The 27,661-nt window shown below is 44.9% G+C and overlaps 1 protein-coding gene across 7 annotated transcripts; it reads left to right on the forward strand.

Annotated features, from left to right (window-relative positions):
* Positions 1–3,712: 3,712 nt before the first annotated feature.
* ELAVL3 (ELAV like RNA binding protein 3) lies at positions 3,713–27,109 on the forward strand. 7 transcript variants are annotated; one of them, XM_053464683.1, is made up of 8 exons: positions 3,713–4,707; positions 15,209–15,416; positions 15,831–15,934; positions 19,503–19,656; positions 19,977–20,202; positions 20,798–20,821; positions 21,817–21,855; positions 24,056–27,109. In XM_053464683.1, exons 1-8 carry the CDS (start codon positions 4,699–4,701, stop codon positions 24,381–24,383), a joined length of 1,092 nt encoding a protein of 363 aa, XP_053320658.1. In that variant the 5' UTR covers positions 3,713–4,698; the 3' UTR covers positions 24,384–27,109. The 7 variants fall into 7 exon arrangements, with proteins under 7 accessions (XP_053320658.1, XP_053320659.1, XP_053320660.1 ...); XM_053464684.1 differs by having other exon boundaries at positions 15,212–15,416; XM_053464685.1 differs by lacking the exon at positions 21,817–21,855 and having other exon boundaries at positions 24,035–27,109.
* Positions 27,110–27,661: the final 552 nt, after the last annotated feature.

Consider the following 27,661-nt stretch of genomic DNA (forward strand, 5'->3'; position numbering starts at 1 on the left):
CTCAGGGTAATAAGAAGTAATGACGAGGGAGCTGGTTATCTGCACAGATACAATAAGTCCTAATATTAGATCCATCGATAGTCATAGATCGATAGATGCAGAGTCTGAAGCCCCTGCTACAGTAGAGAAGGAAGGTTAATAACTTAATATAATATACCCCCCCCACACCCCTCCTGCCTGATTGAGATTCTCTGGGTGGTCAGATTGAAGAGGGTGTGTGGGGGGGGGTGACAGATGTATAGTCCTAGAGGTAATTAGTGGCATATGGTTCTAACCACAACCGTAGGAGGGTGGGAGGAAAGGACCCGACCATCTGATCCCCAAAAAAAAGAGAAAGCAGAGGAAACTGCAACTTGGTCAAAGTGTCAAATGAGTAAAGGTAGCCGGTTGCAGCGATGGCTGCCAGGAACATCTGTTTGATGGGGGGGGGGTTACACATACACGGGGTATATTCTAATATCATATCTCCATAACTATTCATTTTGCTGGACGTTCCATGCCGTCGACGTGATCTCTTACGGGCTGGATTCCTGATTCCCTGCTGGGATCTGCCCACCGGCTAACGAGCCATCCGCGGAAGCAAACACAATGTGGGGTTCAGCGGGCTTTGGCTTTTTTTGGCGCTTGGAAGAAAAAGATTGAAAACAAATGTAATAATTCAAGAAGAGTTACCTGCCCGGAGAGAAGATCAGAGGAACGGCTGTGGATTGAGCAGATCTGTTCCTTGAAAGTTTAATCTGCTGCATACAACATAGAAATCTGTACGTTTTCCTGCTGATATGGCAACAATACCTGTCAACGTACCAGTGCTCTCTTTTATGACCACAGGCCAGAATTCAGCATACCCTGAGAGAATAAGAAGGGGGCTGAGTATGAAAAGCTTAAATAACTCCCCCAGCGCTGTATAAAGTAATATAACCCCCAGCGCTGTATACAGTAATGACCCCCAGCGCTGTATACAGTAATATAACCCCCGGCGCTGTATACAGTAATATAACCCCCCAGCGCTGTATACAGTAATATAATCCCCAGCGCTGTATACAGTAATATAACCCCCAGCGCTGTATACAGTAATATAACCCCCCAGCGCTGTATATAGTAATATAACCCCCAGCGCTGTATACAGTAATATAACCCCCAGCGCTGTATACAGTAATATAACCCCCAGCGCTGTATACAGTAATATAACCCCCCAGCGCTGTATACAGTAATATAACCCCCAGCGCTGTATACAGTAATATAACCCCCAGCGCTGTATACAGTAATATACCCCCAGCACTGTATACAGTAATATAACCCCCAGTGCTGTATACAGTAATATAACCCCCAGCGCTGTATGCAGTAATATAACCCCCAGCGCTGTATACAGTAATATAACCCCCAGCACTGTATACAGTAATATAACCCCCAGCGCTGTATACAGTAATATAACCCCCCAGCACTGTATACAGTAATATAACCCCAGCGCTGTATACAGTAATACCCCCAGCGCTGTATACAGTAATATAACCCCCCAGCACTGTATACAGTAATATAACCCCCAGTGCTGTATACAGTAATATAACCCCCAGCGCTGTATACATTAATATAACCCCCCAGCGCTGTATACAGTAATATAACCCCCAGCACTGTATCCAGTAATATAACCCCCAGCGCTGTATACAGTAATATAACCCCCAGCACTGTATACAGTAATATAACCCCCAGCGCTGTATGCAGTAATATAACCCCCAGCACTGTATACAGTAATATAACCCCCAGCGCTGTATACAGTAATATAACCCCCAGCGCTGTATGCAGTAATGTCGGTCAGTGTCAAAAACCTGGTTTTACCTCATTTTCTTCCAATAAACTCCCTTTATCTGCAGACCTGGAGGCGGCCATTGCTGTCAGTCATGTGATATTTTGGGTGACTTTCCCACCTCAGACACCACACTGAGCCGATGCTTTATGGCGATGCTTGTTCCTCTACATACATTTCATCAGTCAGAGTGTCTGACTGGGTGATTAACACTGAGCCATTCTATTGTTTCCCCACAGGCAGTATGAGAAGGAGTCGGGATGTTTGTCTAGTAGATTTGGATCAGATAACTGATATGCAGCTGCCTGGAGTTCCTTTTTGGAACCTGACCATATAACTGTCTTCGGAGAAGTAAAAACACATTCAATAGAGAGAAGTTTAGTAAACGCAGTTGGGTTAAACAATGTTAGTTGAGGGTAACGGGTTCTCCGTGATTATTAGCCTCTATTGCAATATCATTTTTTTGATGGTACTGAATAAAGAAATTCTATAAAGAGTCCGTCGGTAGACGGCGTTTCAGTATAAATGTGATATTAGCCCTTTTAAGATTATCAAGGTCGAAAAAGCAACCGTGGGGAATCAAGCCTAACAAAAAAATGCAATCCATTGAACTTCAGATAGGGGTTTCTGGCATAAAATGAGAGTTCATTTCGTGTCGATCAGGCTCTTCCAGCGGAGCAGATGTTTCTCTGAACGGGCACCTGAAGGCTGGATCACCAGGACTTCTGAATGAGAAACGTGTGCGTAAATGGAATGGCCTTCCAGTAGATGAGACAATTCAGGAACTTGAAAACAGAGTGAAAACAAAATAAATATAATGTCCAAGGCAGAGAATTAATTAATTAGAGAAGAATGAATTCTTCAATCATGTAAGACTTTGCTTCATTTATCATTTTTGCCGGCAACCCTTATTTGTCACGTGACACAGAAAACAGGCACTGATAGGTTGTAGCCACGGAAAAGGCTTCTTAAAGGCTTCATTGTTGTTTTATGCGATTAATGGGAAATAATCAATCTGGTGAGGTTGTTGTGTTTTGTTTTTTTTTGCTCAGCATACACGAGAGGGGTCGATTAATGTTTTGTCTAAGTGGAACAGCAGCTATAAGACCCCATAACATTGTTAAAATGACCGCTAGGCGGGGGATGTGTTCCCCGTCATCATTCATACGCCCGAAAATATCTTGTCTTCTCGCCTTTTCCGCTCAGCGTGTGCCGATTTACTGCGATTTGCTATTTGGTTTAAAGTTAGCGGAGCCCTTTGAAGGAACTGAGTTGGTTTCTATGGGTTTTTTTGGGGCTAAATCTCAGCTTTTAAAGGATCTGCATTTGAATGATGAATGGGAATGAGGTGCATGCGAAGGAGAGGGGTGAGTGGCAGGTGTCTGCCAAGGGAGTTTATATTGGAGTGATACAGCTGGGGTATGAATGGGCTTCACCCCCATCCCTCCACGGCCAGTGCCCCCTATTGTGCGCAGTACAATGCTGAGCCTTCTGCGGGGAGTGTGTCTGCACGTGGGGGTTGGGGGGCCAAGTTGCAAAGCTCTGCATCTTTATGTATATCAATCAAAGTGAGCCGGCCGCGCCGGCCCGGAGAGCGCAGCCTTGCATAATAAGATGCCGCACTCTCAGGCGGCTCTGGAACCTTTACGTCTACTCCGCTGCTCTAAATTGAGTGTGCGAGAGCGGTACACACGGGACCACGGCCTCCCGTGTACACACAATTAGCGTGTTCCTGCCCTCCTCTTTCTTCTTCACTGACACCTTCTCCTTTGCATGCATCAACGGGAAAAACCGAGGTGCGGGCAAGGAGGCAGAAGAACAAGGGAGCGGAGGGTAAGGGACATCGCTGATGGATTAGAATAGAGCGAGGAGCGCAAGAAGGAGCGATGGTGACGAGGAAGGGGTGATGGGCTGAAGGGGTGATGGGCAGACAGATGAACAGTGGAAGAAGGCAGATGGGCAGAACGGGAACAAGACAGATAATTAATTATTGGAACAAAATATGGGGCGAGAGTGGAGAAGACGCAAAAGAGAAAGCGGATGCAAAGAATGCAGGATATTGGGAAGTAGGACCAAGAGATCCAGGATTTGGGGGCAGCTATATGGACGGGTCGTATATGGGAGATGGAGGGAGGCAGAATAAGATGTATAGAGGTATAAAAAGCTGGCTGGCAGGTGTGACAGACCCCCTCCTCTCCATCCCTCTTCTCAGGGGGCCTGGAGCAAAGAAAGGGAAAAAAAAATATATCACAAGAAAAGAGGAGGGAGAGATTTACCTCCTCCTACAACCCCCTCCTATCCTCGCACCCCCCCTTCTATTCTCAGCCAATGGCAGAATGAGCTGCACCATGCACAGGACCGTATATAAGACACGAGAGGGGGGACTGGGTCGTTCAGAAGCAGAGAGAGACCGAGGTGACACCACTTTGGGATAAAGACACTGGCAAACAATTAGGACCTCTCCCTTCTCCCTCTCTCTCACTCCCTATTTCCAAAATCTAGAACCCCCCCTCCTACTCTTTCCAGACAAAGACCCCCCTCCCACCGTACCACCACTACCTCTTCATCCTCGCCTCCGCGGCTTTCTGCACCATTCGCTTTTAGATGCGATTATAAATATATATTTCTATTTTTGGATATTTTTTATTTCACGGCTGATCCATTTTTTTGGAATTTGTTCCCCAATTTTTTCCTTTCCAATTTGAGGGAATATTTCGATATATATATTTTTTCATATTCCGGTTTCTTGTCTCGATCCCGTGACGGCCGCCGGGAGGGGGCAGGGGAGCGGCGGGGTGGGCAGGCGCACCTCGGACGCCAGAACGTTGAAGAAAGGGACACGGCGGCAAGAGAGGCGCAACCGAAAATCTACAGGGTCCAACCTGCGTTCCTTAAGCATGGTGACTGTAAGTGCCGCCATCTTTTTTTTTCTTCCATACCTACTGATTTCTTTTGATCTGTGTCTTTTTTGTGTAGTAGGGGGTTAAGAAGGAGGTTACAGAGGCTCTGCGCTAAAGGAGGAGGAAAGGGGGAAAAAAAAGAGGACAGAAGGGTGGAGGGAGGCAGGGAGAAATCCCAGGGGAGTCCCATTTGGGACTTGAATGCGTCTTACAATGCAGTAGAGGAAAAAGGACTGGTGTTGTAGTGGTGAGGGAGGTGGTGGTGGTGTGTGTGTGGGGGGAGACAAGAGGGATGAAGGAAGAGAGGGGGCCAGAGCTACAAGGATGCACAGCATGTCCTTGGTGGCACAGAAAAGAGCAGTGATACAGAATGATGGATTCGCATAGTGTGACCTTGCACACAGCTTATGGCTATAGCTATGCAGCTATGCGACTTCACATATCCCCGCCGATATACATACATTAGATATATATATGTGTAAATATATTATATGTATTGCTTTACTACGGGGGGAGGCATTATAATTTATTGATGGAATGCATAGATCGATGGAGAGAGACAGGTGGATGGATGGATGGACAAAGATTGATCTGGGTGTTTTCTGTAAATCTGAACGGGTCTCGATACACGTATGGCACACGTATGTGTTCGCATACACGTCTGTACTGCTGGAGGCGCAGGTGCTGGATGGGGAAGGCGGCTGGAACTGGGCAGATCCCGCAGATACCCTGCCCGTTACGGCTGGTACCCACAGGCGCATGGGGGGGGTGGTGGAGGAGAGGAGGAGAGAAGCTTCTTGAGAACAATAGAGGAGACATGGCAGGTCTTGGGCGTGTGCTTGAGCACGCGTGTGAGCACGCCTGTTTGGGGGAATCTATGATGGGTATGTGTCCTTTATGAAACACAAGCAATGAACATGCCATGGAGGCGTCTTGATGGGCTTGGTCTTTTAAAGCTTATATTTCTTCAGGCGTTCTTCTTGGTATTTCTGTCTGAATTGTATTAATTTTGTTTTATTTATTAAGCCCCAGGCAGACACCCTACTGGGGGGGGGGCTCCTCGTGGATCCTTGGACACTACTGCCCCATAGACAGACACACTGATAAACCATTGTACAGCGCTGCGGAATATCATGGCGCTATATAAAACAATAAATAATAATAATAAAGACCAATACATCAGAGCTTCCATGTTTCTCAATTAAAAACTGCAAGCGTAAGATTTGGGTTCCAAATATTTAAAGTGTCAGAGTCAGCGTCTTGTATTTAATATACGCCATTTTCGTGTATTAATTGTACAAATCTAGTCACTTGAATCTAAGACGACACCAAAGACTGATTAAGGTTTGGAGTTTTTACAGACTAGATGGCCGGAAGGTTCTGATCCGCCGTCACATTCTATGTCTTATGTTTATGGTTTGAACTTTCTAAATCTGAGTATGTACAGAGCAGTCAGACTATTCAGCCTTGGGTGGCCCATGCCTTACACTATTTGGCCTAGGCCGGCCTACCTTACATTATTTGTCCTAGGCTGGCCCATGCCTTACACTATTCAGCCTAGACTGGCCCATGCTTTACATTATTTGGCCTAGACTGGCCCATGCCTTACACTATTCAGCCTAGGCTGGCCCATGCCTTACACTATTTGGCCTAGGGTGGCCCATGCCTTACACTATTTGTCCTAGGGTGGCCCATGCTTTACATTATTTGGCCTAGGCTGGCCCATGCTTTACATTATTCAGCCTAGGCTGGCCCATGCCTTACACTATTTAGCCTAGGGTGACCCATGCCTTACATTATTTGGCCTAGGCTGGCCCATGTCACTCACTCTGACTCCCAGTTATGTATCACACGGTGTCTTCTACTGGTGATATACTACCCGGCAGGCAGCCCTGCGCCACACACAGCGCCCAAGGCAGTTTAAAGCACTCTGTGGCAGACACAACATACAAGTAGTTTGTAGCTCTACATATATATAGTAACAAAAAGCGAGTGGAGCCTTGTGCTGAGTGTGAACTAGTGCCAAGGGCAGTGGCTGTCACACCTGTCCTATGTGACACACGCTTCCTGTGTCACACTGACACTATGACTGTCACACACTTCCTGTGTCACACTGACACTATTACCGTTACACACTTCCTGTGTCACACTGACACTGACTGTCACACACTTCCTGTGTCACACTGACACTATTACAGTCACACACTTCCTGTGTTACACTGACACTATGGCTGTCACACACTTCCTGTGTCACACTGACACTATTACCGTCACACACTTCCTGTGTTACACTGACACTATGACACTTCCTGTGTCACACTGACAAAATGACACTTCCTGTGTGATATTTTGCACTCTCCCTGGAGTCATATTGTGTAACATACATTGTGTTTTATCTTGGGAGAGACTTTAATCCTTTAACTCTTGTGTTAATCAGGAATATCCATCTTTTTTGCACAATTATTTTACCTTTGGCTTCACATAGAAAAGAGAGCGAGACACACACAGTCGAAGCGAGAGAGTACGAGAGAGAGAGAGCGCTTCCACGGCTGTGTGCAGGAAAGGAGGTCTCGTGAAAAGCTGCAATGAGGAGGGAGGAGAGGAACGGCAGGAGATACAAATGGAGGGTGGATACTGAGAGGAAAAGCAAGCTGGATGGGGAGGTGGATGTGGAAACATCAAATGGAGGGTGGAAAGCTAAATGTAGGGAAAGGTGGATGTGGGGGTGAGGGATAATGATTAGAGGGAAGAAGAGAGATGGGGACCATTGACGAGGTGAGCGATGGATGGATGGAAAGGAAGCGTGTGGGGGATCTGTGGGTCCAGCAGGGAGTAGGGGAATAGTGTGTTTGATCGTGAGATATACGGAGAGAATGATGGGGGCTTTAACGAAGTGATGGAGCCTATTCTGATTCAGAGATGGCGAGAGGGGGAGGACCAAAGAGATCTGAGATACGAGATGCGGAGTGGATTGAGGAAAGAGGGGAATGGAGGGAAGATGGAGAAAAGGGAAGGAGGAATGGAGAGAAGATGGAGAGAAGGGAAGGAGGAATGGAGAGAAGATGGGGAAAAGGGAAGGAGGAATGGAGGGAAGATGGACGGAAGGGAAGGGGGAATGGAGAGAATATGGACAGGGAGGAGAAGGCTGGGAACTGCATGGGATACAGAGAACAAACTGTTCATGGTGAGCGATGGAACAATGGAATATTGGCAGCTAAAGACAGAGAGATGGAGGGAGGGGAGTGGCAGACAATGGGGTGGCAGAAAAATGGAGGGAGCATTGGGGTTGGGGAAGGAGGCAGAGATCGGCTATAATGCCGTAAATAACTGTAATGTGTGATTTGTCGGGGGTTCTGTACCCACACCAGCACGCTACAAACCTCACAACCATCATCATCAGCAATCAGAAGTAACAATGATCCTGTCCATGGCCCAGGCAGTAGCCAACCAGGATACAAGTCCACGTGTCAGGACTGCCCCCCAAAAACTGGACCCATTGGCAACTATGCATATCAATTGAAGTTCACCAATTTTTTGAGGCTGTTTCTATACCCAGTTATTATCAAATTCCTTCTTCCCCGTAAAATAGGAATTCTGGGTCCTCTTGGCACGGGTGTGTGGGGGGGTAATTTGTAATGCGGTGCGTTCGGTCCCTGCCTCCTCCGCTGTGCGCTTCTATGCTATGACTTCCTTAGAGATTTAATAGAACATCGGGGGAGGAAAAAGACGGAGATCGGGGACCGTCGGTGGTGAATAGGGATACATGTAAGAGCTCATTGCTCAAGATTCCACACAACGGCCAAGCAGTCTAATTAAACGGCGTAGCTTTGTTTAGATTAATTACCGTCATCATCCTCTCTGTGACAGAGAGCCGGCACAATGAGCTCCGCATGCTGAGAGTCTCTCAATAACACTTAACTGGAGCGCTGTGACCTCCGGAGGCCGCGCAGGATTATGTGCCGTGCGGTCGGTGGCTGATGGGGATCCTTCTCAATATATGTCACAACGTATCACGCAATATGGGAGAGGGGGAGTTCTGACCTCATACCCATGGAATATTAATATTAATAAAGCAGAATGATGGGCAGCTTCGTAGGGTCACACAGCCTCCAATACTCTTCCGGTTTAATGATCACAGCTGAAACCCCTGCTTGAACACAGGTGGCTTCATTCAGAAGCGAGTCGCTGCAGCAGAATCTTTGTGATGGACTTCAATACTTAAAAGAGTTTCAATGAAGAATGTTAGAGTCTTGAGAAAAGTCTCAGTTCCTGAAAATGTGTTTAATCTGAATAATGATTGGTTGTGGACTTTGACGCTGTCACCTTTGGTCAGGGTTAGCTGTCCATGCGCGAGGCATGTCCTCCGATGCTATAATCTGATCGTTTCCTACAATATTGCTCAATAAGGGGCTGCGTTGTCTTAATATCACGCCTGGTGGAGTAGATTTGGCCGTTGCCCCCTCCGTGGTATCTGTTCTTTCCGGATCTCTCTCTGCGTTCTCTGCCTCCTTTCTCTCGCACTAAAGCTTCCCTCGTCACCCTCCATTCCTTCTCTCTATTCTTAGGCTGCTCCGTTGAAGCGTAAAGAGGGAGCGTCTATTTTAGCGCGCCGGCTTTACACACAAGAGTTATTTTTATTCGCTTCTAATTCCAGCATTCACCTGGATAACGGAGACGGCGTAGACTCCGACGGAGCTAGCGCCCCGCCATATATATATACGGAGACACCGCCTACCCATCACACACGCTAACCCTACACAACATGACATATATATACGGATACACCGCCTACCCATCACACACGCTAACCCTCTGCAACCTGACATATATATACGGAGACACCGCCTACCCATCACACACGCTAACCCTACACAACATGACATATATATACGGATACACCGCCTACCCATCACACACGCTAACCCTCCGCAACCTGACATATATATACGGATACACCGCCTACCCATCACACACGCTAACCCTCTGCAACCTGACATATATATACGGATACAACGCCTACCCATCACACACGCTAACCCTCTGCAACCAGACATATATATACGGATACACCACCTACCCATCACACACGCTAACCCTACACAACATAACATATATATACGGATACACCACCTACCCATCACACACGCTAACCCTACACAACATTACATATAAATACGGATACACCGCCTACCCATCACACACGCTAACCCTACACAACATGACATATATATACGGATACACCACCTACCCATCACACACGCTAACCCTACACAACATTACATATAAATACGGATACACCGCCTACCCATCACACACGCTAACCCTCCGCAACCTGAAATATATATATGGATACACCGCCTACCCATCACACACGCTAACCCTCTGCAACCTGACATATATATACGGATACACCGCCCACCCATCACACACGCTAACCCTACACAACATGACATATATATACGGATACACCGCCTACCCATCACACACGCTAACCCTCCGCAACATGACATATATATACGGATACACCGCCTACCCATCACACACGCTAACCCTCCGCAACCTGACATATATATATGGATACACCGCCTACCCATCACACACGCTAACCCTACACAACATGACATATATATACGGATACACCGCCTACCCATCACACACGCTAACCCTACACAACATTACATATATATACGGATACACCGCGTACCCATCACACACGCTAACCCTCCGCAACCTGACATATATATATACGGATACACCGCCTACCCATCACACACGCTAACCCTACACAACATAACATATATATATGGATACACCGCCTACCCATCACACACGCTAACCCTCTGCAACCTGACATATATATACGGATACACCGCCTACCCATCACACACGCTAACCCTACAGAGCATGACATATATATACGGATACACCGCCTACCCATCACACACGCTAACCCTACAGAGCATGACATATATATACGGATACACCGCCTACCCATCACACATGCTAACCCTCTGCAACCTGACATATATATATACGGATACACCGCCTACCCATCACACACGCTAACCCTACACAACATAACATATATATATGGATACACCGCCTACCCATCACACACGCTAACCCTCTGCAACCTGACATATATATACGGATACACCGCCTACCCATCACACACGCTAACCCTACACAACATGACATATATATACGGATACACCGCCTACCCATCACACACGCTAACCCTCTGCAACCTGACATATATATATATATATATATATATATATAGACTGCCCTCTCGTAGGAGCCCAAAAGGACCAATCACAGTGCGTCGTGACATTTAACACTTTATTTCTCAAGGCTTTCATTTAATAATATACCCCCAACATTTCATCTGCCCTAGGAGGGGCAATTTTGTTTTAGGGGGTCGTTACTCTCCATATAACTAACGGCACTAAGTAAAGGCCGGATGTATTTTATTCGCGTAAAATGTATTTGTTAACCCATATCATGCTGTTTCTGTACACGTTATCGGGGCTTTTTGGGCTGTAGAACCCTGCGATACCCTCATACCCAGCAAACATTCCGAGCTCCTAGAAAAGAGGGGGATCAGGGGAGGAAAAAAGACCTCCGAACAGTGCAGGTAGGATGCAGGCAGCGCATGCACGCAGCGGGCCGTGGTAGTGCCAGTCTGCACGGCACACAGGGCAAGCTATTGTTGGCCCATACAGAGATGTACGATGATATCCGGCGCTGGTGTCAGGCGGCGAGACCTCTCTGACGTGAAAGACCCATTGTGGCCGTGGAATCTCCAGCACTCCTCTCCCCGTTCCATTTTCTTCTATTTTATTTTTCTCTTTTTTTCCACTTTTTGGCTCTGATAACCGTTTCCCCCATCCTCCGCCATTTTTTTTATTTATTTTTTTAGAAATAGCCGGTTAGGTCGATATACAAAAACGGAGACAAAAGAGAAGCTTCCGAAATGGAATTTTTTTTTTAACGATTCTTGGCCGCTCGGATCCTATAGCCCAACTATATAACCCAGTGATATAGATCCCCGCCCCCTATAAACACGTAACATAGACACGTATGGCCAGAAATGACATCCATGCAAACGGAAGGCAAACATATGATTTAACCTACGTTTCCAAACTTTGGTTTTAATCCCGGCATTTTTATTAAAACAGGCTGTATTTTATTTATTAACTTTAATTTATCAAGTTGAATGTTATGGTAATAGGGCTGAGACACTGTTTAGCTTCCATGCGTTAGATCCGTCAGCATGCGCCGCGCGCTGACAAGGAGGTTAGCAACTTGGGCGTATGGGAGCTCCGGCTCGTATCGGAGGATGCTCTGTTTCTATGGCAACGGGGCATTTCGGGCCAATGGAGGCAGATGTCAGTAAAGGAGTTGTACAAGTATAGGGGGAGGGAACCCTTTGGCTGCCGGAGGGAGTAAATATCACCTTGCAGGGTATCTGCAATATTTCTCCCCCCTCCCCGGGTATATTTCAGAGGCTCTCTGCTGTATATATATATATATATATATAGTTACCGGGAGCAACAGACGAAACCTCACAAAGTTTGCACAAAGTGCCTCGCACACCACACAGCTTTGTTGGAAGTTTGCGTACATCTGCCAGTGGGGTCGCTGGGGTAATTTCCGATCCCCTGCCCGGTACATCTGCCCTACTATTGTCTTTAAGGAACGTCTATCGCCCCCCCCCTTTCTTAATTATCCGTTAGCATAAAGGTATAGCGGTTTCCATGGGGCCGCACTTCCCCAAGTGGCTCAGTCAGCACTTGACATTATACAGGATGCTTAGAGATGACACAACGAGCTGCGGTAACCAGGGAAAGGCAAAGCCACCGAGAGGTTTATTGACAAGAGAAACGGTGCACGCAAAAAAATGCAATCCTTTATTTGGACAGCTATCTATATTAAATAAAACGATATTACTAAAAAAAACGTGCTCCGGAATGTTTGGATGTGGTTTAGAAGTGTAAGCGTGTATATGTGTGTGTGAGCCAGAAAATGTGACACTACGTCTCAGGGTATTTGCCCCAATCTCAGGATGAATGGGGTAAATTCTCAGGGTCACACAGTCTGCAGATGACTCCTTCCTATTCTACGCTGTTGTCATCATATATATATATAAAGATTCCCAACAGGTGCTTCCTGCTCCCAGTATATCATGGCCGATATCCCTGCTTGAATGCAGGTGACTCAGTGAAGTTTGTCTTTAAATAAGGAAGGTTTCCTAGAGGACTGGTGTTTGAGGCATAGGGGCGAGCCACTGCGTAGAACTTCAAGATGGGCCGTTAAAGGGTTAATATTTCTCAGGGTCAGCTCGTGGGGTACTCAGTTGACCCCCATGCGAAGGTGTGATTTAAATGAGCGCACGTATTAACCCACAGCATGCCGTCCTGACCCCGTGCTAAATGTGGATCAGAATCCAAATTCATTTTCCACCGTGTCAAGTATGGAAGCAGCTGAGGAATATCTCATACTCAGGGCTACCCCAAGATGCGCCGCAGCAGCCGAGGTCTTTCATTTCGACAAACGCTGCTTGGCAAGGCGCCTAATAATTTCCACTCTACTTGTAACGTGGGATGGCGTGATATCTGGGTCAGCGTGAAGACAAAAAGCCGCCTGTCTTCTCCCTTTAAGAGATTTTTTTTTTCTCCTTGAGATAATGAAGAAGGGTGGGGGTGGGGGGGTAGTTGATTTACTGTGGATCGGTTAACCCTTCACTTCCTGCAAAACAGAAGCTGAGCTGATAATGAGTTTAAGTATTTGATCTGCCCCCCCCCCCGATGCTCCGCGTAATCCCACCCGGGAAGATGAGAAGGGTCTTTAAGGCATAATGCAGCTAAAATCTCGTTAAAGATGTCCCTGCTTATTCCCGGCTGCCTTGCTAATTATAGGAGGCGGATGGAAGAAGACAGATGCTGTCGCCCCCTGTACCCCCCACCCCAAACTGTCTCCCACAATGCCTTGCTCCTGTCGTTTACCCACTCATAGAATTCCTGTATAATGTTATCACTATATAATAGATTGACAACGCACACATACACAAATACACACACACGCACGCACATACATACACACCTTCACACACACATATACACGCTTACACTACCATTTAAAAATTCCTGGCTGTAACATAATTTGCAAAAGGGCTTTCTAACAATCAATCAGCCTTGGATCAGCGAACACAACGTGCCAGTGGAACCCAGGAGTGATGGGAGTGAAAAGGGCCATTGGAACACAGGAGTGATGGGAGTGATAAAGGGCCATTGGAACACAGGAGTGATGGGAGTGATAAAGGGCCGTTGGAACACAGGAGTGATGGGAGTGATAAAGGGCCATTGGAACACAGGAGTGATGGGAGTGATAAAGGGCCATTGGAACACAGGAGTGATGGGAGTGATAATGGGCCATTGGAACACAGGAGTGATGGGAGTGATAATGGGCCATTGGAACACAGGAGTGATGGGAGTGATAATGGGCCATTGGAACACAGGAGTGATGGGAGTGATAAAGGGCCATTGGAACACAGGAGTGATGGGAGTGATAAAGGGCCATTGGAACACAGGAGTGATGGGAGTGATAAAGGGCCGTTGGAACACAGGAGTGATGGGAGTGATAAAGGGCCATTGGAACACATGAGTGATGGGAGTGATAAAGGGCCATTGGAACACAGGAGTGATGGGAGTGATAAAGGGCCTCTGTACGCCAATGAAGAGATTCCATTAAAAATCAGCCGTTTCTGGGTACAATAGTCATTTATAACATTAACCCCGTCTGCGCTGAATTTGCTTTTCTTTCAAAAACAAGGAATTTTCTATGTGACCCCAAACTTTTGAAGGGCCTAGATGTCTTGATTTGATTGGCTACCAGCAGGGCCCCCATCAGAAATCTTGGGGCCCTTTGTCCCATCCCACCACCGACACAGGCCGGCTATGGTCTTATCAGGTCTTATCAGTGATATTAGTATTTATTGTTTAATATAGCGCCACCATATTCCGTAGCGCCGTACAGGACATGTAGTTTATAACACAACAACTTGAGTTACAGAAACAACAGGTGAGGAGGGCGCGGCTCAAAGGAGCTTACACTCTAGAGAGTGTGCACTTTAAAGGTAAAGTGGGGCATCACACATGGTTAGATCGGGTATCAGTGCATTATGGCATATTTGAAGAGAAGGGTTCCTTGCCCAAAGAGCTTGCAATCCACCTGTATAGCTAGTGATCGTTAGAGGTTAATCACTATGTCAAGTGATGATTTGTTTGAGATGTTTTAAATTTAATCTTCTGAGCCTAAAGATGTAGATGACATCAGAATGCATCAAAGCCTTGGTTACCGGCAGTATGGATGACATCATACAGACCATATACTGGAAGTTCTATTGATTTGGCGATAGGAATGACCGATGACTCGGGATGATGGGTGAGAGGGATGTGTCCAGGCCGTGTGGATGAGACCTGACGTTCTGCTCTCTTCTCTCCAGCAGATAATCAGCACCATGGAGACCCAGGCCAGTAATGGGCCGGGAAGTGCCGGGATCCTGAACGGCACCAACGGAGCTGCCGACGACAGCAAAACCAACCTGATTGTTAACTACCTGCCGCAGAACATGACCCAAGAGGAATTCAAGAGCCTCTTCGGAAGCATCGGAGACATCGAGTCCTGCAAGCTGGTCAGGGACAAGATCACGGGTGCGTAAAAAAGGCATTTTAACACATGTTCCGGGGCCGAAATAGAGGGGGGGGGTGTGGAATTAGAAGAGAGAATCCAATTCCAATATTCGGTTTAAAGGGAAGGGACTGGGCTAACTCGATAGTGGTCAGCGTTCCTAAACCTGTCGCGAACTCGCCTTAACTTCTGCCTTAACTACAACCAATCAGTTTCCAGTGACTTAATGGGGAGGAAAAATCATTGTAAAAATGGTTTGCGATCGTGGCTATCATCAAATGATTTTAAGATGTATAGAAATGATGATTTTTGTCAGGCTGAAGACGTGCCATATCTAGTCCCGTATATACAGCATGTGTGACACAGCTCAGGATGAAGGCATTTGGGGGGGGTGCATATGACATCATCTGGTATTCACATAAACATGTCTTCTGCAGGTCAGAGTTTGGGATACGGGTTTGTAAATTACGTGGATCCCAACGACGCGGATAAAGCCATAAACACCCTGAACGGCCTGAAACTACAAACAAAGACCATCAAGGTGAGAGGCAGCCGGACCGCTACGCGGGGGTCTCGTTATAAGCATTTATAGTGTGATTTGGGACCTGTCACTGTCTGGAGTCACCTGCCCTGGGTACAGCCTCCCAGCGGAGGAGGTAGCTGGGCTATAACATAGCACTGAACACATATATCAGAGTTCCGGCGGTCTCAGTACCCTCCGTTAGTATACCGGTGCTTGGTGTTGGGACCCCCAGCTGCTTGGGGGGTTTCCTTATGGACGTGAGTTACTTTCACGCAGTCATTATAGGAATTTAAATTGGCTGCGATGACACCAACAGATTGTGCAGAGAAATCCTATACCTCCCCCCACCGTCACACGGAGTCAGATGCCCCGCAGCCGCCCCGCAGCCGCCCCCCACATACCCCTTCTCCGGAGGCAGCAGGTCAGAAGGAACGCAGGGGACATTTTTGGTGCTTTGTTGTCTTTTGTCATTGAAATGCATGCCCTTTGGGAAGACGGCCGAGATGAATAGGAGGGAGGAGGAAAGGCAGAAACAAAAGCACTCAGCCATCTGTCCTCTCCCTGGCTAATTATTGGGTATTTCCCCAGGAGAGTGAGAGGGGGCATGTTCCGGGGTAGCGGGGCAGCTGCTCTTATTAAATCCCAAATCAGATCCACACAAAGGAAAGTGAAAGTGCGGCCCCTGTGTAGCACCCATGTGTCCTAATCTCCCGTAATGGGCTAATGGGGACAGCACCAGCGGGGGCCGTATAACCCGATTACACTGACATGTTTAAAGAGACAATGGAAGGCAAGTAGGTTTTACTGGTTGATGAGTGGAACAGCCTCCCAGTGTAGAGGGTAATACAGTAAGGGGATTTAAACATGCATGGGATAGACACGGCGGACACTAGACGGGGGCCGATCTGACGGCAGATTCGGACACACTGACAGTCTGACCTTAGACCCTAGAACCTGGCGCCACTGGGGTCCCGTTACCATATATTCGATTTAAGAAATGCCGCAGGCAGCGGGCAACGCCGTGTGTTTCTGACATCCTTTGGCAGATGAAGGGTTAAGAACGGGGGCCACTCAGTGGCCCTCTATTGCAATTGACACAAATCTGTTATTAAATATAGTAATACAGTGTACCCGCGGGGCTAGACCTTCCACTGGGAGACTGTTTGGGCGCCTTCTGAATATAACTAATACACAGCAGAGTGGAACAGCCTCCCAGCAGAAGTGGTAGAGGGTAATACAGTGAGGGAATGTAAACATGTATGGGATAGACATGCGGATTGTGAATCTAAGATGAGACCAACGACTGATTAAGGTCTTAGCCTTATTAATAATAATAATAATAATAATAGTGCTGAAAATATGTTTTTTAAAGCGTTCGGTGAATCGGGCTCCATCTGCTGTGCCCTTAATGATGCTTGCGGATGGTGCAAAGGCTCATGGGAGAATCCCTGGAGGGCCCACACATTTCTAACCGCGTGCTGCGCATGATAAACAATCCTTCCTCTCCAGGGAGAAAGCCAGATTTAACCTCTTCCCTGCTGCCGATATATATATAAATATTAGACCCCGCTGCCAACACATTTTAAATTGAAAAAATTGGGCCCGCTCCACGCTCCCTAGCACTCCCTTCGCTCCCACCCCCAAAAAAGATATTTGCCACACTGAATCAGAATCAGACATACAAACCCTGTATTTGCAGGTATACAATAATAATGTATGGAAACGTAACATTGCAGGTATAGATCAACAGAACACACAAACGCAGCATTGCAGGTATAGATCAACTGGAAATCACATGTAAACTCAGCACTGGGGGTATAGATCAAATAAACACATGGAAACAGCACTCCAGGTATTGATCAACTGAATAAGACATACAAAGCAAACCCTGTATTTGCAGGTATACATAAATAATGTATGGAAACATAGCATAGCAGATATGGATCTACAGAATAACACACAAACCCAGCTGTGCAGGTATAGATCAATTGGAATTCACATAAAAACATGGCATTAAAGGTATAGACAAAACCCCCTAAATTACAGGCATAGATCACAGGTCGCACAACCCAAAGGCCAGCACTGCAGTCCACACTGCCTACATATAACCTGACCAGCACCCAGATAACACACATAGGACCTGCTATCTTTCTCCCCAAACAGCCCAGCATGAGTCAACTTTGTCTCCAAACTGCCCAGTCTTTGTCCCATAAACACCCTGCCTGTGCCATCCCCAAGGCTCAAAAACTCTGCTTGTGCCATCTTTGCCTTTCCACAAATCAATTATACATCTATGATACACACAAACACTTTTACAGTCACTCACTAATTCACACTTTAATTCACATAATTCATTCACACAATAATTTATTCTCTCACTCATTCACACAAATCATTTACACATATTCATGAATGCATTCTCACAAATTCATTAATTTATACTCTCACTCATTTAGACAATTCATCCACACATTCATTATTTCATTTTCTCACTCATTCACACAATGCATTCATGCATTATTTCATTCTCTCACTCATTCTCACTCTTTATTTCAATATTCTTACCACCCCCTTTCTCACTATCAACCCCTCTCCCCACCTTTTCACTATCTTCCTCCTCTCCATCCCTTCTCACTATTATCCCCCTTTTCACTATCTTCATAGATAAGGATTGGCACTCCTCTCTCTCCTACGGGTCAGAAAAAAAAGGTATTTCAATTCCGGGTCAATGCATTGTCCCGGATTGAGGCTGCCCGGGACCAGGGACTTAAAGTCCCATCTGGGACATGTGGTCACCCTACTCCAGCTGCCCCTTAAGCCGCTCTTCTTGATTGGCAGGTACCTGAAGGCATGTAGGATTTTATACTCAGTAATGATTGGCTGCGACTTATCACGTGGTGTCATGTGATGTCTAGGCTCCTCCTACTGGTGTGACAGTGATGATGTAATTTGCGCCCGCTATCCTGCCATGTGCTTTTCCTGGCTAAGCAATAGCTTTGTTATTCTTAAAAAAAAAAACGTTTTATTTGTGATAAAAATTGCATTTTTTTTAATCTGCGGTGCTTGAAAATAAGTAAAACTATGTATAAAAATGTATTGATAATGACCTAAATCGTTATATTTCAGAGCAGAGACCATGTGATGTTTTGATTATGGAATGATTATGTCCAACTACATGAACTAAAGTATTATTATGGTGTTTATAACTTTCTGGGAGAGGGTATTTAGAATGAAAATCGGGGGGGGGGGGGGGGCGAATATGACATCATATTTAAACGTCACCTATCCAAAGACACATTTTACCTAATGCCTAGCCTCTGGTAGATAAGCGGAACAGCCTTCCAGCAGAAGTGGTAGAAGGTAATCCAGCAAGGGAATTTAAACATGATTAAGGTTTGAGTCTTTACATCAGGACCAAATGGGTCTGATCTGCCCATTAAGAGGAAGTTTTGGTCACTGTGAGCTGGGGAGGAATAAAAAGGGAAATCCAATGGCTCATGAGCCTTTGTATGTAAAGGCGATCATATGACTACTCGTCTGTCCGTATGTAGCTAACGTGTTGATGCCATGTCTCCCGTCGGCGCAGGTATCGTATGCCCGTCCTAGTTCAGCCTCCATCAGAGATGCCAATCTGTACGTCAGCAGCCTCCCAAAAACCATGAACCAGAAGGAGATGGAGCAGCTGTTCTCCCAGTACGGCAGAATCATCACGTCCCGCATACTGGTGGATCAGGTCACTGGTACGTACCGCCGCTGATAATAATTAATAATAATAATTAATAATAATAAACAATAATAAATAATAATAATAATAATAATGAATAATAATAATGAATAATAATAAGTAATAATGAATAATAATAATACTTAATAATAATCAATATTTATTAAAAATAATACACAATGATTATTAATAATAATGAATAATATGACTTAATAATAAACAATATGAATTAATAATACTAACAATTAATAATTAATAATATTAAACAATAATAATCATTATCTCAGGGTTCCACTTTTTGTGCCCGGAACTGACTATCTTTTTCTCTTTTTTTAGGTGTCTCGAGGGGCGTGGGTTTTATTAGATTTGATAAAAGGATAGAGGCGGAGGAGGCCATTAAGGGCCTGAACGGACAGAAGCCCCTCGGTGCCAGCGAACCAATCACAGTGAAATTCGCCAACAATCCCAGCCAGAAAACAGGACAGGCGCTGCTCACCCACCTGTACCAGACCACAGCCAGGAGGTACACGGGACCCCTGCACCATCAGACGCAGAGATTCAGGTGAGTGGATTTCACTCCCCACTCCCCACTACCACGCGCTGCCCATTCCAGCCGCCATCCCATCTTCTTTAACGCGCCCCCCCCCGTGTGATGTCAGCTCGCCATTCTCGACCAAAATGTAACATTCTTACTCATTTCTGCCCTTTTCATGGTTATTCGCGTCACTAATGCGATCCTTTTTATGTATCAATATAACCGCAACTTTGTGATCACCCAGAGAAATGGTTAAACACTTGCTGGCGGATCAGGCCCATTCGGCCCCCATCTAGTTGCCTGTTTCTCCTGCTGTAAAGACTCAAGACCATAATCAGTCGTTGGTCTCGTCTTAGATTCAGGAGCCGTATGTCTGTCCCATGCATGTTTAAATCCCCTCACTGTATTACCCTCTACCACTTCTCATGGGAGGCTGTTCCACGTATCTACCAATCTCCCTGTAAGGGAACGTGTCACTTGCTAGACATTTGGCGTAGGACTGACCTTTTACATTACAAAACAATAAGTACACAGCTATCAAGCTTTATTTAACCCCTTCCTATCCCTTATTCTTACCCTCTATTCCTTTCCCTTCTCTGCCCACCCCTCCTGCTGGCTCCAGCACCCCTCCGGCCTCGTATACAAGGTAAGGGTACATCTCGCAGCCATCTTCTCCCACCCTTCATTTCTGGTTAATGCTCGGCTACCAAACAGGCTTTTTAATGAATAAAACGCTGACTTCAATCACATTCGCTGTCTCCGCGGTCATAGAGACAGGGAATTTTACAGCAGATCGGCCCCCATTCGGCCCCTGTCTAGTCTTCCCATTTCTCCTGCTGTAAAGACTCCGACCTTAATCAGTCGCCGGTCTCGTCTTAGATTGAGGAGCCGTATGACTATCCCATGCATGTTTAATACCCTCATTGTATTACCCTCTACCACTTCTGCTGGGAGACGGTACCACTTATCTACTATCCTATTAGTAAAATAAGGCTCTGACCTTCTAGTTTAAGCTTATGACCTCGATTATTTGGGATTTCCGTGACTAATGTGGACTGAGTGTCTATCTATCTATCTATCCATCCATCATCTATCTATCTATCTATCATCTATCATCTATCTATCTATCTATCTATCTATTAGATCTGTCACTCTATGTACTTTTCTATGTATATTTTGCTCTGTCTGTCTGTCTGTCTGTCTGGGTTTATTTCTGTGTATCTGTTTGCAGGTATTTGTGTAGTTGTGTAGTCGTGTTGTGTGTTGTCTGTACATACAGTTACATGTCATTTATTAATGTCTTCCATGTTTATTGCATGTTTCCATTACTAGCAAGAAAAATCCACGCATTCCTCGCCTGAAATGAATATAGAATTGCCCGGCCGCCCTGTATCTACTCTGCCGAGCCACAAACACGCATATCACACGGATAGACTATATATATATGTATATGTGTATATGTGTGTATATACATATATATGGTCTGCTTGACTACACCTTTCTAATCTATTAATAACCCTTTATTCCCACTAGTGCCCCCTCTCCCCACTCCCACTAGAGGATAGCACTGTGCCCCCCACCCTCCGCTATTCCTGCGCTATTACTAACACTCCGCTCCCTCTCCTGTCCCTTCTCTCGCAGGCTGGACTCTTTAATAAACATGGCGTACGGCGTCAAGAGGTAAACAAGAGCCCCCATCCCTATCTGCCCCAGACTACCCCCACCCGGCGCAGATCTTTAGTTTTGCGGTTTAATGCGCGGGGACGGGGAATAGTTCTATACGCCCCCCGCATCGTGGTATAGATACTTGGTGCCATTATACGGCATGGCATTGCGTCGCCTACAGAAAGCCCTGTGCTCTGCATCATTGTATAGATACTCGGCATCACTATATAGTTAATAGTGAACAGTGGTGTAGAACATGCAGCATAATCACACACTGCAATCTCCATGGAAACAAGCCAAAATCTCCTATTAGCGCCTTTAACCCCTGCTTTGACCATCAGCGCGTAGCTTCCCAGAGCCGGGAAATATACTCGGCACCATTATATGGCTGCTCGTGTTTACCGTCATCATATATGATTATGGCTTCCTGTATGGATTGTTAAAGTAATCGGCATCCCTGATTCTTCTTTAAAAGTCCCTTCCTGGAAACACTGGGCTGGGCTGCTACCCCTTTTCTCACTACACCATCCCAGCTTATATTATGATGCCACTAGGGGGAGCCGCGAGAGAAACTGTATTCTTAACCGAAATACTACCCCTATCACAGGGAGGCAGATCCCTGTATAGAAAGAATCTACCCCCTTAACACTATATAGAATAGCACTCTATATAAAACAGATGACAGAGGCTCCTTGATATTCACTATTACGCGGCCGCAGTATCGTTATACAATGATGCACGTGGAGTACAGATCTTTAAAAATATACCCCATTATTTTAATTCATGGGGCAAAATTCACTCTCCGGGCATTAAACCGAAGCTCCCTCGTACTTTTCCCCCCACTAGATTACTTTTATATATATTTTTGCACTTTTTTGGCTGTTTTTATTTTTTTTTTTATGTATATTTTTCGGTGGCCCTCGGGATTCTTCGTATTTTGTATTTTTCCCCCACTTTTTTGGTTATTCTTAATCTCGTTGTCGCTGTAGGCTGTGCGATGTAGTGCTGTCCACGTGGCACATTCTGGCCTAATCCACAGGGGGGTGATAGTCCCTGGAGGGCAGATTGCCCCTCGTGGGGAGATCATGCCCCTCGGCGCGCCTCTGCTCAATGGGCACAGAGCAGTAACAGGCTCCAAGTGGCTTTTAGACATGGAGGATCAGGATATGATGTCATATCCCAGCACTCAGCAGTGAGGATGGCGGCCATGGCTGGAAGTGCTGTATTAGAATGCATTGGGGTCCGTAGAGAATTGTTTCCAAAGATGCAGTGTATGAGAGAAGCTGCCATTTCCCGGCAGTATCTTTACCTCACTCAGGCAAGGTCACCTCAGCTTTTTTCTTGCCGAGGTAGACTCTTGCGGACCCCGCGGAGGCGAGAGAGACTCATATTTCCTTTATACTGGCCGGGTAACTTCTGTGCGTACATACTTCATTGTTTTATTGTTGTAGTTTATACACACTTAGCTTAACATTGACAGGACAGGAGGATTGTTTTGTTAGTTGCACTTTGTACTTCCTGTTTCACCACAGCTTTCTGCTCAGAGTGTTTTCGGGAAGTTCTCTTAAAGCAGGCACAAATAAATATAAAACTATTACTATTCTCACCTGCCAGCTTCAACACTGGCTTTTGCGACATATCCACAGCTACACCAAAGCAGAAATAATAGGCCGTGTCCACATACTGCCCTCTTTCCATTGTCCTCAACCTCTTCTGCTGCCTTCACTTTCTTCCTCATACACAGTGCACCCCGGCAGTGTCAAACTCCAGGCCTTGGGGGGCCATGATGACCAGGCCTGATTTTTCCGGATATCTCAGTATGGGAGCTGGCAGCCGAATCAAAATGGCGGGAATTGATTAAATATCTTGAGTTTAAAGCCAAGAAATGCTGAAAACCTGGTCTGTTTTGGCCCTCAGGGCCTGGACTTCCACGCCCCTGGTGTACGCCATTGTTTTCAATCCTACGGACCTAGTCCACCAAACGCAGGAGCTTCTCTTCAATCCTTCTTCTCCACGTGTTCTTATTTCACACAACTCCTTCTTCTTATCGTTATATATTCCACCTCTCACTTCCATCGTCTGTCTGGGCTGCCTCTTAGAGGACTTATCTCCATCTCTAGTGAAGTTCTATCCTTCTCCTTCCTTCTTCTCCTGATTTCCTCTCATGAAGACCTATTCCTCACACCCAATGTAGTCCGCTCTCCTTCCTCCCCAGGTTCTCTCCCATCACCATTGACAGTGTTACCAACCTTGCCGGCGTCAGCTTGACGGGTCCCACCTCCGCCGGTTGGTGCATCTTCGTCTACAACCTGTCCCCGGAGGCAGATGAGAGCGTGCTGTGGCAGCTGTTTGGCCCATTCGGAGCAGTCACGAATGTCAAAGTTATCCGGGACTTCACCACCAACAAGTGCAAAGGCTTCGGATTCGTCACCATGACAAACTACGATGAAGCCGCCATGGCGATCGCTAGCCTGAACGGATACCGGCTTGGCGACAGGGTGCTACAAGTGTCATTTAAAACCAGTAAACAACACAAAGCGTGAAGAAGAAAAAAGGGGCAGGAGCTAGGGTGGGAAAGAGGAGCTAGAGAGGGAGAAAGATGGAAGACAGCGGATGTTAGCATGGGGGTAGAAGGGGAACAGATCATGGAGAGAGCAAAAACGATATCGATACCACGTCTCCAGAGCTGATACAGAACGTATTTGGCTAGGACTTTTTATTGTGGGCACATCAAGAGCTTGATACGAAATATCAGGGGCAAAGTACCCAGGGTCCAATTTTTGGGATAAGGGATACAGAACAATATTTAGAACTTGGCCTGGTGAGACGTTACAGAAGAACGTAGGTAGATTGGCTTCCAAGCCACTGTAGAATATTCACAGACTGGTGCATTTGGAAAGTAAATGTATAATGATAAAAAAACAGCCTCTAGTGGTGGGGACAGGTACTGCAGGGAGGGTGATAAGACTAGAGCTAAAATGCCGACACAACATGGGAACGGACAAAGACTCTGGCACCTCTATGGCTGGCACAGGGGGGTACAGAACATTGTAGCCCTAGAGCAGGGCGCTGGTAGGGCCAATATCTACTGCGCTCTCTCACCAGCAGTGAACCGGTTAATATTCTACCAACGACAAAACAGAATCTTTAACCCTTTCACTGCTCCCAAACTCTCGCTCTCTACTCCCTCGCTTCTCCCTAAAGAAAGATAATAAACGAAGAAATGAGACGGGCGCAGAAATGAAAGAGATAACAAAACAAAAAAAAAAGAAAAAATATCTATTTTTATAAAAAAGGTGAAAAAAAAAATCCCGTGAGCAGTTTAAGCTTTTTCACACTTGTCCCAAAAAACAGCTTGTCCATTCATACTTTTAATTCCCTAATATGGGTCCCCAAATTACGAAATTCTATTTTTTTTAAAATAGACCAATAAAAAAATATGCCTAACCTCTCTTTTGTGAGTGGTTTTTAGAGGGGCAGTGTTACATTGTCTTATCCGTCAATACAAGTTAAAAAAAAAAGTCCCAGTTTGTGGGGTTCATTAAATGCCTTTTCATTCACATTAAGTCTTCATTTCTTTTACATAAAAAGTCCCTAATTTAGGGAATTAAAACCAATGGAAAAAAAATTAATATATATATATATATATACGTACGCATTTTAAACCCGAAAGAAAATCCAAAAATGGTGTATTTTTCTTAACGTTATTATGGAATTATGTACCAAGTTTGGGTAGTAAAAATGGCTGAAAGTTGGCGATTATAGCTTCAGCCCCACTTATCCGGGAATTTACTAAAAAATAAAATTACAATCAATTCTTCCAGTCGAACAAAAAAAAAAAAAAAAATGATATATTTTTGAGGGATTTGTTTCTTAAGTCTTGAAAAATATAATTTCATTTGAAAACCTGATATGTAAAAATCCCTAAGCAGATAATAGACAATGTATATATAAAAATTCTAATTTTTACAAGTTTCACGCCGGCTCTCGGCAGCAGACGGCATAAGATTTGGCAACTCTGCGATTGGCGATTTTTCGGGCCGAAATTGTGTTAGTGAATCTTTGCTCAAAGGGTCTTGAAAAGATTGAATATCCGAGTGGCTGGTTTAAGGGCTTAAATGTAAGATTTTGGAGTTTTTTGGAGTGCAATGAAACAGTTTGTCCACATATTTCTTGTTTAACAATGATGTCATTTCCCCTAAATGATTCTATAGGTTGGATTCGATTTAATGTCCAAAAAAAAAAAATTTTACTATTTTTTTTTTGTGTTTATTTCAAATAATAGGTGGTCTAAGCCAGGTTGTTTAAAAAAAAAAAGCCTTGAGCCGGCTCGCCAAAAATTTTTATGACAGCAGCAAAGGATTAAATTGTAACACGGAAAGTGGGACTGCAGCCTTAATTCAAAGCAGATATTCGTATACCATTCACGATTATAAGATTTGCGTTCATTTATTGTATACCAGAAAATACCTAGTAAAAAAAGAAAATTAGGTTGTTTTTAATTAAGTTTGCGTCTGTTCTATAAATCGTTTTCTCGTTTATTTTCGGTCCCCCTCCCCCGAAAAAAACAAAAACAAAAAAAACCCTCTTTTTTATTTTTTTTGGATGTTTTGATTTAAATATTATTTATAGGATTTTTTTTTTTGTGTTTCTTTTAAAAACATAACGTAGTTTGGGGAAGGGAAAGGGTAAAAAAAAACTTTCTCTTGTCCCTACAATTTTAGTTAGAGCTTTGTGTTCTAGTTTCTGTGTGGTTACTCTGGCTGTGTTTAGTAGAAAGTTGTAGGATCTCTTGCAAATTATTTAAAAAAATAAATAAAAATAAAAAGAAGAATCGACAGAGGTTTTAAAAAAAAAAAACTGAAAAAAAACTGAAGAAAAAAATATTATGAAAACCTGGCGAGATCTTTTGAATTGTTGTTTTTAACTTATTTCGAAGTATTTATTCTTTATTTGTGTGGGTATAAATATGTGCATAATTTATGTTCTTTCTGAGCCTAAACAAACAAGGATTCTTATTTCTTAAACCTTCCTCCTTCGGAGGAGACGGGTTTAATTTGGTCTCGAGGATAAGGTGATAATTTATTTAACGAACGGAAAAAAAGGGGGTTGAAACATTGTTTAAAAAAAAAACAAAATAAAATGTAAAAAAAAAAAAAAAAGAATAATGTGCATTTTTTTATAAGCTGGTTTGAAATCCAAGGAGCTGAGAGCACTGAATAATAAAAAAAAAGTATAAAAAAAGAAATAAAAAGATAATTATTAATAATTCATTGTTGCCTGTTTATTTATGATGGACTGGAAAAATGTTTCATGGGTTGCGACTGCAATATATTGCCCTGAGTGTTCATTGGATGTGTGAAGGGCCGACCTGGCAACGATGAGGCGGCCGTGGCACTTTAAGGCCGGTGGCCGCCTGATCACATAAGTGTGGCCAATGGCTGGCTATGTGCCAGATGGTCGGCAGGTTGGGTGACTGTGTGGCACGGTTGGCCAATGGCCCAGTGGTAATTAGCCCTGGTGTGCCAGATGGCCATTCCGGGCCCGTATATATATATATATATATATATATATATATATATATATATACATGCTTATTATAATCCCAGTGGTGAAATATTTTTTTATGAGATGGAAAAAGTTTTTGATTGGCTGTAAATCCATGTTCCGTATTTAAAATATGAATTTATCCGGCTCAAACAGAAAGTTTTGATGTATGGATAACGTATATATAATGACCAGCCAGTCCGGCATAAGCGTGTTGCAGGGAGTGGAGCTTTAGAATTCTTATGTGAGTTATTGACCTATTGATAACTTTTTT

Source organism: Spea bombifrons, chromosome 4, assembly GCF_027358695.1.
Source record: "Spea bombifrons isolate aSpeBom1 chromosome 4, aSpeBom1.2.pri, whole genome shotgun sequence".
Taxonomy (NCBI): Eukaryota; Metazoa; Chordata; class Amphibia; order Anura; family Pelobatidae; genus Spea; species Spea bombifrons.